Source organism: Haplochromis burtoni, unplaced genomic scaffold, assembly GCF_018398535.1.
Source record: "Haplochromis burtoni strain Fernald_Lab_line unplaced genomic scaffold, NCSU_Asbu1 Contig_98, whole genome shotgun sequence".
Classification (NCBI taxonomy): domain Eukaryota; kingdom Metazoa; phylum Chordata; class Actinopteri; order Cichliformes; family Cichlidae; genus Haplochromis; species Haplochromis burtoni.
In genome coordinates this window covers 763,990-777,980 of record NW_024582459.1, presented here as the reverse complement: position 1 = coordinate 777,980, position 13,991 = coordinate 763,990, and the positions used below count along the sequence as shown (strand labels likewise).

The window sequence follows — 13,991 nt, the reverse complement described above, 5'->3', positions numbered from 1 at the left end:
GCTACTGAGGGAGGAACTGTGCTCTGTCACCCACAGCATTGCTTCTACTGTATAAGTGCACTGCTCTGACTTTAAATTAGTTTACATTTATATACATTCTGCTAGTCAGAAGATTATGCCAACTTTGAGATCATATCTCTTATGCAACCACCAAGACCACGCTACATTGAATTGTTAAGGATATGTCAAGTTGCTAACAAATTGAACTCAATGCTGTTTGTGTGCTTAGGGAAGTGTTTTGCCCTTCAGGACATGAAGTGTTCAGTTGTGGTCAAAGGAGCAAAGGTCTGTGACTGTGCTCACACAGAATCTATATAATATGCTTCAATATTTAGTACGTAGTATCAACAGACTGCTGCTGTAGGTTGGGCTTGAAAATGCAGAGCAGGATTTTTCCATTTGAATTAACATTCGTTACATTCAAGCCTTTGCCAAGGGAGTTCACACAGTGCTGACTGAGAACATCTGTGCCACATCAGTCCCTCTGTATTCTGCAACATGACAGAGTTTTAAATACAATGTCTCTAGCGACATTCCTGTAGTAGTGGTAAAGACAGTGCAATTAAATCCCACTCAGGAAAATGAATTAATGCCTCTCCACTAAGTTCTAACTTTGTTCTGCAAGTTCTTAATTCAATCTGCTGGAAAAAACGTATCATCCTCATATCTTTTATGCCAGTATGTCCAGCACGCATTTTGTCACTGATAAGAGTCAAATGTACAAAGGCTGGTTTTAGACTATTCCATAATGTCGAGGTTTACGCACTCACCTAATAAATAAAGGGTTTCCCATTCGAGCCTGGGAATAGACACAAATCCCTCGGAGGATTGTGCCAGGAAGGGCATCTGGTATAAATATCTGTGCCAAATCAAATATGTGCATCCAGCCACGGTGCCATCCCCTTGTAAATAAGGGAGCAGCTGAAAGAAGCTTGGTTGTAGGCTACAAATGCCTTAGCTAACAACAGTAGCTAAAGCATTGCGTGACATTTTCATAAACTGAGTGTCAGTTTAATTGAAATTGAATTAAATTGAACTTTTCAGACCTATCTTGAGTATTGTGGGGTCCCTCCAGTGGATACAGTTTTCATAGTGTGAAGAGCTCTAACCTATCTCTGTGTTACTTCAACCTCTATTGATTGGTGTGCCAGAACTGAGACAAACGATCGCACTCAATGGAATAGTCTATGGAAATTAGGGGGAACCTTTTGTATTAGAACCTCAAGAACATTGGATACATTTTTGATCTATTTCATTCATTCAGAGAAGGATTACAGCCTAAAACAGGGAAGCTAGCAATGGTGAGGACAAACATGGACACCATTAGAGGGGTTTTTCCTCATCGTAAGCAACCGGCATTAGTGTTTGTGTGATTACACTCATTACCACAAGGTCAAAGGTTTGGCATTGCAGCTCTGAATGAATGTTTTTAAGCTGATAATGACCATTTCATGATATGTTATTTAATGCTTAGTCATGTCACCTTTTTTAATTACTCATTATGTGAAAGCTCTTTGGGGTCCTTTGGGGTCCTTAAGGACTAGAAAAGGGCTATACAAATGCAGGCCATTTACCATTTTTTTTTACCATTTACTGTGATCAACATGTGACTTACTGTTCAGCAGGGATGTAGCCCTCACGTATTGGAGTGCAATCCACTTCAGCCACCTTCACATTACCCTGAATCTCCCTAAAGTCCAGTCCCAGGTTCTCACCATGGATAGTCACAAGTGTGCCACCTTCCCTGGGGCCTCGCAGAGGGGTGATCTGTTGGAAATGATGATTATGAACATTAATTAGTTTAGTTTTTTTTACGCAACACAATTATTTTCCTGACAACGTAAAAATAGAAAGTGGTGGAAAGCTAATTCTCCAAGGTAATGTGCATGATAACAGCAATGAGACAATATATATAATTTAGTTAGTTTTGTTAAGTAGTAAGTTAATCCATAATTCATTGATAGTTTAATGAATTAACATAATAAATCTCTCACATGTTTCCATTAGCTTTCCATTAACTGGACAACCCTGTCCATTCTTTATCCAAATCTGTGTAATTAGGTTTAGAGGTCATTATTTTAAAAGAAAACTGTATTTGAGGCTTATCTCAAATGAACAAATAGGCATGCGAAACAATGTGAAATCTGAATGGACCAGAATATGGCACAAAAATATTCATGTTATAAATTTGTGGTTGTACAAAAAAATAATATCACAAGGGTGTTTCAAATGGTAGTCAACTCTTTAGTTTATGGCTGGTTTTCACAAGGTCCTTGGGGATAAGCGCTCAAGACTCGGGGTCAACAACTGTCATTTCTCTATCTGGTGTACACTGAAATCTACTGTGAAGTATTTCATAAGATTAACTTATATCATGGCATCGGGTGACACCTTTGCAGTAATCACAATGTCCTTTGATTTATCAGTAACATCTCTCATTGTTGATGATGTGGTTCCAACATCCATCAACACTTTACTCACACAATTACTTTTTGGCCAGTCAGTGTACGTGTGAGTACACATCATCAGGCCCGTCCAGATGGATGGATGTGAGAGATGGACACAGAATAGTCTGTGTCTATCTGTCTCTGCCAAATAAAAGTCCTCTAGGCTTCATGCTGCAGGCAGGAGCCCAGCTTTAATGGTGACTGTCATTTCTCTGTGCAGTGTAAAAGTTGGCAGCGTGAACCCCTGCGGTGTTCACAGGTAGAGTGCTGTGTGAGTGTGTTTGCCTTTATCTCATAGCTTAAAGCGGTCGGATCCTATAGCGTGACTTTCCGTATGTCACTACCGCAAGCACGTCAAAAGCATTTAATTTGACTATTTGAGTACTGAACTCACCAGTCAAATAACTCAGGCAAACTCAAGCCAGGTCATGCACAACACAAGTCCTGCGACTGTCATATGGGAGATATCGTTATCGTATGCTTCGGCGTCGCTGATTAATAAGGTTCCCTGCTGATATCTTAATGAAAAAACAGAGCCTTCTGGGAACAGGGCTACAATACATGCAATTAAAAAGATTGCACACAATGCCTCGTGGCTCTCAATTTATTAACAAATATGGAGCGGGAGAAGGACTTTGAGGGAAGCTGGGAAGGAAGAAGCAAAAGAAACCAAGAGAGAGAGAGAGAAGGGAGAGCGAAGAGGAGAGACGCAATGAGGCGTTGATTAGATTTGTGACTTTGACAAGATAATTGACGGTTGGGTAGAGGCAAACACTTAATCACTTCTCCCTCTCTCTCTCTCTCCTTTTCACTTTTCATCTTTCTATGTGAGTCTCACCCTCTCATTGTTGATGGGAGATGTCATTATAATGAAGCGTATTAGAATGCATTAGGGCCTGGGTTGTCTTGGGAAAGTCCTCACTCCTCACCCACTGACAGTTTTTATGGGGGACGTGAGAAGGCTGCAATATGTCCCCGCTGCAGCCTCGGGGATGTAAGGAGAAATACAGGCCCATCTCCAAGAATAAATCCACTGCTCCGGGAGAAGACAAACATTAGAGAAGTGGAATGACAGAGTGCAAATGACTGATCCAGACTCTTTAAATAAGTGTAAGGGTGGGAGGGTGGGGGGGGGACAAAATGTTACCATCGTGACATCACTCTTCTTAAGAGTTGATTTTGAACGAATAAAAATAATGACAGTACTCTGGGTCATCTGTGAGGGTCGAGTAATTACAATAAACCCCTTTATTCTTCTTCTTATGACTCCCCCATGTTTGTTTCCCTCTATCTGTCTCGCTCCTTTATTTAGAAGCAATTCGGGGGAAATTAGACAATTCTGTCGTAACCCATCAGGTTAACATCTCATGAGCGAGCAGCCAGATTCCTTGTGATCAGGCAGTTACTTGAATGCCGCTACATCCAGGATGATAGAGGGTCAGATTCCATTTCCGCACCCCTCTTCCCACTCTCTGTCCGTATCAATCTCCAGGACAACAAAAGGGATTCCCCTCGTTGTCGTTTTTATCTGTTCTATGTTTCATCCACAGTCAGTCATCATCTGCCCTCAACTCTCCTCCCAGGAAAAGGATGCAGAGTGGACCTTTATATCCATCACTGGAAAAGTGGACCTGGGTAAAAGGGGGGACTCTTTTCAGTCATTCAGCCTCATGTGACTCTTTTCTGGCTCAGCCTAGCCATCCATCACTGCCTCTCCCCCTTCCCCCAAATCCACCCTCCTCTTCCTTCATCTGGCAGCTTTCCATCCATCTTTCCTTTATGTCCTATTATCCTTCATCTTGCTGACCCTTATCACTGCTGCTTTCACCCTTTTTATGTGTCTTGCACAGGTCAAGTCTATTTACCCCACATGGCGCTGGGTTAAGCAGGGATTCACCTGAACATCTGTGCAGCTGATTGATAACTAACAAGAGTGAGGATGATTTGTCTCTCTAGATCTGTATATGTGTTTGTACATTGACATTTCGAGTTAACGTTGGCGAAAAATAACTACTGTCCCCCTACGGTTTGAAGAAAAGACATCTAAAATGCTAAATTACACGACTGCTGTAATTGTAGTTCTCGTATGCCATTATCATTGAAACTTATTTTTTTTCCTGTGATGTGTTGCTGCACTACAAAAAGGTGTAAAACATATCCTTCTTCACAAATGGTGTCAGACTGAATAGCTGATAATGACTCACAGCCTCTGCCATTATGTTGAGATGATCGACTGCCACACCGTCAGTGAGGTGATGAGTATGACTATGTTCCCACGAGCGCACTATAATTAAGGTGTGTATGTATGGCCTTTCAGGCAAAAGGTTTTTACAATAATAGCTGGATTGATTGGTCCGTATATGTGCTAACGTGTAAACTGTGTGAACATATGTGGACGCTGATGCATACGTCTCACCTTGGTGATCCGTGGGTGGGTGCACTTGCTGTTGATGCCGTTGTGCTCTAGCCACGTGTTCTCATTGGCGCAGTGTTGCTTGAGGGTGCAGCGGTTCTCTCCTTTGCACCAGACGCACCCAAACAAAGGGTCCGCTTTCAGACACAGACCACAGCTTCCACGTTGGGCGTCGCATTTGTATAGATGGACTGCGCAGGCGGGAGGAGATAAGACAAAGATAGACGGGAGAAAGAAGGGAGAAAAGTGAACAAGCTTTTTTACAAATGATGACTCCAAATGCAGCTAAAATTTATTCTGGGCAAAAATCAAATAAAGTAACAAAAGACTTCAAAACACAAAATAAACTGTTTTATAGTTTACCCATATCACTCAACATCTACATAAAGCTGTTTGAACAATGCAAAAAAATAATAAATAAACTGAATATTATGATAGACATTTGTTGACATCTTTGTCTCATTATCGCTCCATCATCATCTCTACACACTCCCTAGGCATCCCACCCTGCCTCTGAGTTTCCTACACTACTGCCTCCTGCCACTCCTCACCCACCGCACATTTAACATATCATCTCCATGGCAACAGAGCAACCATTTTCTTTTTAATTGCCATTAATTTTGTATGTGATCTGCCCATCAAAAAATAACTAAATTTTTTAAAAAGCCCTATAGGCCTCTTCCTCCACAAGCAAACAAAGGAAGGAAGAGAGTAGTGGAGGAGTCTCTAGTTCAAGGTTCTCTAACTTCTGTTGCTTCTTTGATTCTGCAGTTATGCTTAAGGATATGTTTTGTAGAGCACATTTGACTCAGACACTCATGCACATAACCAGAAACACACACAAACACTCTACAAACTTTGCCTTACAGCACAGTGTCATTTTGGCATATAATACACATTTTAACAACATGCTTCTTATGCCTGACTCCACTGCCTTTGGTTAAAATAAGCTGTTTTCCTGTCAGAGTAGTATAACCCCCAGCATGCTGCTGTTTTTCTACCCCAGCATGAATCACTTAAAGTGGTGGACTGTCAGTGGCCAAACTGAATCAAGCTCAGCAGCTGAATCCTGAATTCTTAAAAACCCAGTGCTGATATACCATGAAAGGATGGAAGGTTGGACATAAAAAAACTAAGAAAGGTTGAAATAATAATAATAATAATAATAATAGAGAAATGTAATGTACTCCCCTGTTCTCTACATATAGAGAAAGAAATAATAAATGTAATTTCTTTACTAGGGCTTAGTAGTTAGTGTTATATCAGACAGGCCCTAAAAGCAAGTTCAGTTACAGTCATAGTAAAACAGCTGAGCTCAGTGCTTCACACCAGCTGATGGCTTCACCTGATACCAATTTAAACATCTAGTTGGTGATTTTTAAGCTGCTTTAACCCACCCACGGTTACTGACCATCTGCAAGCCACTTTGCAACATGCCTTAAAGCATCTCTCATGCTGTTTCTAACTTAATGCCACATTTTTTGTCATTGATGTTTTCTCATTTGTTTTGTATGTGATGCAAAGGTTTTTTTTGCATTTGCTCTTCCAATTTCTGGGACAGAGAACAGAGCCATACCACAAAATAAGAATGACTACAGATAGAAATACTCTCTTTTATGCCTATAGTGGTCCTGGCTGAAGTGAAATTTATGTCAGTGCGCTTTACTGAATGAATAAAATAAAGGAGAGAGGCAGTGGAGACAGAGACTGAAAGATTGCCAAACTCATAGAGAGGTGTCAAAATAATAGAAACAGCAGAATTGGGGGACATTATGTTTGAACGGTAGTGAGAAAACTAAATTTAGAGAGTTTGAAAAAAGACAAAAAGACAACAGTGATGTGCTGGACAGGCAGACGGGGAGACAAAACGAAAGCGTATGAGAGGATGTGGTAAAGTTAACCACTACATGGCAACATCAGGGAATGGATGCTGCACCTCAGCACACCACCCGCCTGTTGCCATGGAGATGGGCTCCAAGGGCAACAATGGGGAAGCAGCAGCTTTGGAGTGTGTCTATGTGTGCATGCACATGTGTGTTTAAGTGAGTTTGTAAGAGACTGTGAACTCAATATGTTTTTCTATGATACTATGAGAAATATGGAAAGAGCTGATATGCGTGTGCGTGTGTCCGTGTGTGGATGTGCATGTATGCACGTGTGTGCCTGTGCCTACACAGATGCTCATGCATCTGTGCATGCTTACCTTTGTTGTGGGCGGGGTTGTCGATGCTGAAATCTCCGTTCCAGATGACGGTCAGCTCCACGGGAAGACTGCTCATCTCCATCCCATCATAGAAATACTATCACCATAGCAACCAGAGAGGGAAGGAAGAGACATGGGAAAAGCGAATGAGAGATACAAAGTCTTAACTGTTTCTCTCGAAGTTTGAAAAAGCCTGTGGTATCAAAATACTTTTTTGAAAATGCAAAAATCCATCCTCAACAAGTTGCTGTACACATGTGCACACGCGCGCACAGTGAAAATACACACACAAACTCAAACACACATGCTTTAAACTCACAAACGCACACTATACACACCAGCGAGCATTGAGAGATTATTTTTCATTTGGTTCTGTAACACTAGCAGAATGGAGGGTTGGTGCAGGAATCATCATTTTCTGCTAAATTACAGTTTCCCTCCTTCACAGCTCAATCAAAGTACAATATTTGGAATGTGCAGTGATTATGCGCACAAATCCCACAGTCATCTTTACTGACATACACACTTCGAGTGATGAAGATAGACAGGAAGATGGGATGTTATTGTATCAACAGACAATTAGCATCAAGACCAGCATAAAGCCTTTTTCATGCTCATCCTTCGTTCCTGTCAATGCATTATTCAGTCAGTGAATGGAGAATCATTGCAGCTAGAGACAAAGTTAGGCACTTATCTCATCTACCACCTGTCTAGCTGGAAGACCAAAAATCCCTCAGCTGGAATCAGTGTGTGCATGTGGCTGTATGTGAAGGAGAGAGATTGCAAAAACATCTTTTATAGGTAATCTAACTTTTATAGAAAAAGTTTGCAGACATGGGCCATCTGTACAAAGATAGGTGTAGGTGGGTGGTGGTCAAGGATAATATGTCACACAAGCTGCGACACTGAAAACACACAGACACCCACAGACAGACTCTTCTCACCGATGTGTTTTGACACTGCACCGAGGAGCTGTTGAAGCGCAGGGCAGGAACTCGGTGCTCGTTTCCTTGGATGGTGAGCAAACACTCGTAACCCCTCTGTCCAGACTGTGGCTGAGGAAGGTTTTTAGCCCGTAGGGTGATGGGCTTCACCACATTGACAGGCACCAGTATCCTTTCTGCAGGCAGCAACTGGGGACACCCCTGGAGGCAAAGCAGCAGAGAAACAAGAAAGGTGGTCAGTGGGTCTAATGCCAAATTGCAAATAAAACCTCATTACTCAAAGAGATCCAACAGTGTCGCTGTTGAGCTTTTGCTTAAGTAAGCCTTTTGTATATTTTGATTCAAATGCATTCTCCACTTCACTGTTGTTAGAAGTGCAGTTGATTTCTGCAGTGTAAGCACTGTCTTAAAGTGACTTGCACTTCATTTAATCCACAGACCATATGAAAGATGAATGAAAGCTTTTTAAAAACATGGATTCACAAGTAAGAGAAACACGCCTGCTAATTAATAACCAGTAAAATCCTAAAATATCTGTCAGCAAAACTGAAAGAGAAGGATATCTCTTTTGTCAAATTATCCCATTAAACATTCTTCAAAAAGGAACCGAGACCACAAACACAGTGCACAGGTCCATCAACTTCAATTAGCAAACACCAACGAGTTATTGCTGGCTGTGTTGAGACACCTGCCAATCAAAATCCCTCAACTCCCGTATCTGGATGAAAAGTGCAAATGCATAGGCTAGCTACCCACAGAGACCAAAATAGTTTTTTGTAAAAATGCTTTTTAATGTAACTTTTGTAAAGGTTTTGGAGTCAAAGTCGGGTTTTTTTTGTTTTTTTTTGTCCTTTTGATTCTCTTGATATTCACAGTAAGATGTGTCACTCTTTCCCATCATTGGGATCAAATGCAGCACTGATCTCCTGCAAGGCTAGCCCAGTCTTGCTTATAGGACTGTTTTTTGCAAAAAAGTTCATACCTATGCTGTTTTTCATGATGTGAATAAAAAGAAAACAATTTAAATCGGTTTAATTTTTTTTATTAGGCAGTAAGGAAAGTTGCTGCTTGCATCAGGGCATTTCCTAAAATCTGACTAACACACAATGAGCTGCAAATTCACAGAGACATTCACACTTATCATTTATCTCACTAGATAGCATACCACCTAACAGTACTTCACAAACATTAGTTTAATTTAATGACACTTCAGTATATTTTCAGTGTTTAGTGCTTTTATTTGTTCGATTTTCTGTTGAGTAGAGGTCAGCTGTGTTTCCTACAGGCCCGTGGCCTGCTCACATTCAACGAGTGAAGGTCAATAGGTACTCTAATGTCATTACCCACAGGAGAGGAGCATTAATGATATAACAAAAAAGGTACTTATTCTGATAGACTATGAGCTCTGAGTTTGAATTTGTGCATTTCCTTTTCAAAATCTAGGGTCTGCTGTGGCAAATTTGTGATTTTTTTCTGTGATACTTGTGCCCATGTTAGGTGAAAAAAAATAACAGAGAAAGAGGAAGACCAAGACAGAGGTAAAAGTCACTTAGCAATTGGAGGTCTAAAATTAACAGCCAATCAATTCAGGTGTGACTAGCGGGTTAAATATAGAGCACCTATGACTCGCCTGAAGGATGAAGAGGAGAAAAAGAGAACAGGTGAGGAGAGGGGAAGGGGTGGACAGAAAAGGAAAGGCAAAGACCACAGAGAGTAACTGAAACAAAAAGCATTATCAGGAGAACAGGAAAGTGACTGACAACCAGAAGTTAAAGGTAAAATGGGTGGTAAAGCAAGGTAAAGAGAGAAAATGAAAAACAGCGCTTCCCTAAGTACTATTTTCTCTGAAGGGTAGTTGAAATAGAGAGAAAGAGATGGCAAAATTGGTCAAATGAAGGAGAAGAACAACAAAAGAACACAGCAATGGGGAGAAAAAAAACACCGTTAAGTGTATGTGACAGGACGGGCTTTAGCATGTCAAAGAAGGAGAAGGAAAGAGGGTAAAAAGAGGGAGAGCAGATAAGGTGAGCCCCCACGCGGATGGAGCTGGGGGGAGTGAAGCATAGCGCACGTTGAACCGGGTGATAACACTTGTTTGAAGTTCATTAAAAGCCACTTGATTGGGTTAGGCTAAGTGACTGACTGACTGGATAGCTGCGTGGTGAGAGAGGGGAACGCTCTGTGACACTATTCACAAAGTCATTATAGATAAATGACACACAGGGTGAGGGAGTTCAGCAGTGAAGGAGAGGAAGGAAGTTGCAGTGCATGCGTGTTTGCTCTTCCAAATCTCATTTTCCTAAGAACGAAGGGTCATATTTGGTGAATGAAAGTGAGTGGGAGAGCAAAGAGAGATGCAATCCATTTTTAATCATGTCTCTTCCAGTTAATACACTTGAACAATGGGGGACAATGAATTTGATCTGGTTTGTGGAAATGAAGGCATGGAAAGCACCCGAGTATGACTTAACACAGGGACTTATGCTGAATTTTCAAGACACAGATGAACACTGATAGCCGCATATGATGACGAGGAGACAGGATTTCACACACGCAAACATCACAGGAAATAGATGCATGCATGCAAGCGCAGTTAAATTGCACCGTGGTGTTTGAGATGAGCAAAATTCCCCTTCTTTTGCACATGCGTGTCGACTAAGGTTAACAGAAATTTTACTGTATGTACAAAAACAGAATCACATTACAGTATAAAATGAATGTCATCAACTAAAAATGTTATGGACTGAATTAGTTTTCCACTTTAGTAGAATGGTTAAATTGCATTTTGATCAAAAATATGCAATGCTGCTGAAAAGACTGAAAAACTTTAATGTCTTTGCCAGACATTAAAACATTGTTGAAATCTGGATAAAACATTAAAGGTGAAAATCTATCCTTTCAGATTGATGAAAAGATTAGAAGAAAATGTCTCTTTACATTAAAAGTTGGTTGAAAAGGACTTGCTTCTGCAAAATCATTACATAATCAGCAGATTCAAACCTGTACTGTGAGCCTTGGTCTAGAGGCTCATGCATACAAGCTCACCGCACTGCACTATATGATGAAAAGTTGACCAACCACTCTTTCACACAGGTATCCAGGTCACTAAAGGTTCTTATCCATATCAGATATTATGATATCATAATTGCCTTAAAGTCAATGAGCCAAAATAACCGAGTATAGGACATATAAGTGTATTTATACACATATAACACTTGAAGAAGCACTTTATTTTCATTTTGTGAAAACAAAATCAAATTAATTTCCTCAAAAGTTGAATATTATGATACAGATGATACACTGTGATGTCATTACACTGTCTGGCAACCAGCTAACAACAGCCTAATATGAAATTTATAGTAGTATAGCAGAATAGGACCCGAACATAGCAGAGAACTCATAAAAAATTGACTAATTGCTATATTTCATTACATTTTCTCAATGCGATGAAGTATAGTACATCTGTTTGCCAACAGCACAGACTGGATGTTGTGTGACTCTCAAACAAATGTAGATTTTTTTCCTTTTTTTAAAGTGACATAATGGAAATGGTGGAAAAAGAAGAAAATAGTCTCTGTGGAGGTTGAAATCTTTCGAAGTTGACTTTCCACATTACAATACAGGGAGTGCAGAATTATTAGGCAAATGAGTATTTTGTCCACATCATCCTCTTCATGCATGTTGTCTTACTCCAAGCTGTATAGGCTCAAAAGCCTACTACCAATTAAGCATATTAGGTGATGTGCATCTCTGTAGTGAGAAGGGGTGTGGTCTAATGACATCAACACCCTATATCAGGTGTGCATAATTATTAGGCAACGTCCTTTCCTTTGGCAAAATGGGTCAAAAGAAGGACTTGACAGGCTCAGAAAAGTCAAAAATAGTGAGATATCTTGCAGAGGGATGCAGCAGTCTCAAAATTGCAAAGCTTCTGAAGCGTGATCATCGAACAATCAAGCGTGTGGAAAAACCAAGGCGCAAAATAACTGCCCATGAACTGAGAAAAGTCAAGCGTGCAGCTGCCAAGATGCCACTTGCCACCAGTTTGGCCATATTTCAGAGCTGCAACATCACTGGAGTGCCCAAAAGCACAAGGTGTGCAATACTCAGAGACATGGCCAAGGTAAGAAAGGCTGAAAGACGACCACCACTGAACAAGACACACAAGCTGAAACGTCAAGACTGGGCCAAGAAATATCTCAAGACTGGTTTTTCTAAGGTTTTATGGACTGATGAAATGAGAGTGAGTCTTGATGGGCCAGATGGATGGGCCCGTGGCTGGATTGGTAAAGGGCAGAGAGCTCCAGTCCGACTCAGACGCCAGCAAGGTGGAGGTGGAGTACTGGTTTGGGCTGGTATCATCAAAGATGAGCTTGTGGGGCCTTTTCGGGTTGAGGATGGAGTCAAGCTCAACTCCCAGTCCTACTGCCAGTTTCTGGAAGACACCTTCTTCAAGCAGTGGTACAGGAAGAAGTCTGCATCCTTCAAGAAAAACATGATTTTCATGCAGGACAATGCTCCATCACACGCGTCCAAGTACTCCACATTGCTGCACGCAATGTTGATGGTGAACAGATCAAAACACTGACAGAATCCATGGATGGCAGGCTTTTGAGTGTCCTTGCAAAGAAAGGTGGCTATATTGGTCACTGATTTGTTTTTGTTTTGTTTTTGAATGTCAGAAATGTATATTTGTGAATGTGGAGATGTTATATTGGTTTCACTGGTAAAAATAAATAATTGAAATGGGTATATATTTGTTTTTTGTTAAGTTGCCTAATAATTATGCACAGTAATAGTCACCTGCACACACAGATATCCCCCTAAAATAGCTAAAACTAAAAACAAACTAAAAACTACTTCCAAAAACATTCAGCTTTGATATTAATGAGTTTTTTGGGTTCATTGAGAACATGGTTGTTGTTCAATAATAAAATTATTCCTCAAAAATACAACTTGCCTAATAATTCTGCACTCCCTGTATAACCTCACAACCAAGCCCTGTATTCTTTGAGAGATTTGTGAGGTATCATTCATCGTGTATGTTGAAGTCAAAAAAACCTCCCTAACCACCTTTAAATAAACATCATATTTTGTGACAGAAGAGATAAACATGAAAAAGGAGAAATACATAAATCTCGCTTAAATACTGATTATAAATGCACCATGCGGAAGTGAAATTACAACCGAGGCAGTGTGTATAATGGTGGTAGTCTGTGTTTTTTGCTACTTAGCTCTAATTTTTCATATTTGTATGTACACATACACACTCAGACACACTTGTATAACAGTACGATCACTGCCAGCTCTTCCTGAGGCCAAGTGGGCTTTTATTGGTTTGGACAAACACATGCATATCCCCTAGCTGGCTAGAGATGCTCATGCTGCTGGCAGTGATGCTTGCTGTTGCTGTTGAGATTTATGTCAGTGTTAGGTAGGTTTAATGTCTGTGTATTTATTGTTTCCTTGTCTAGCTCAATGACTGAGGTGCACCAAATAGCAGGGGAGGAAATGCAGATTCACAGACAAATACATTCATACATATAAACACATACAAATCATAAATGGCAGACAATGACAGAAAACTTTGCACTCTTTCAAAGCCGTACCTACAAGTGGGGTTCGAATTACAGGTTCCATGAAAGAAGAAAGGAAATCAGTAGTTATTTTACTCAGATTCCCACTGCAATCCAATAAATCAGGGGTTAAATTAATTTGTGGCGCTCGCATAATTTACAAATTACACTAACTAAATGCAAAAGAAGCTGTTCCAGTGGCTCAGAATAATTATTTCCAGTTTTCTAGTTCCCCGTGAAAACTACTGACAGCATGTTAAATGGATTATTTAGAACAACAGGAAAACAATTTCTGGAAAGAGATGTTGCTGTTGTTTTTCCAAAATTTAATTACGTGAACATATTGTGTATTTGTGGGGATCTTAAAATCCAGGACATCCATCCATCCATCTTCATCCGCTTTATCCG

At 40.4% G+C, this 13,991-nt stretch overlaps 1 protein-coding gene across 3 annotated transcripts in view; it reads right to left on the bottom strand.

Moving 5' to 3' along the window:
* Nucleotides 1-13,991, bottom strand: part of plxna4 (plexin A4) — a 242,618-nt gene that overhangs the window by 49,753 nt on the left and 178,874 nt on the right. For 2 of the 3 annotated variants that reach the window (XM_005927188.3, XM_005927187.2), the window contains exons 10-13: nt 8,008-8,208; nt 7,064-7,160; nt 4,864-5,051; nt 1,616-1,767 (exon numbers count right to left, since the gene is read on the bottom strand). In XM_005927188.3, the coding sequence (XP_005927250.1) occupies nt 1,616-1,767; nt 4,864-5,051; nt 7,064-7,160; nt 8,008-8,208 (638 nt within the window). Of the gene's footprint in view, nt 1-1,615; nt 1,768-4,863; nt 5,052-7,063; nt 7,161-7,180; nt 7,824-8,007; nt 8,209-13,991 lie in introns of those variants that run through there. The other variant, XM_042222942.1, reaches the window with a different exon arrangement.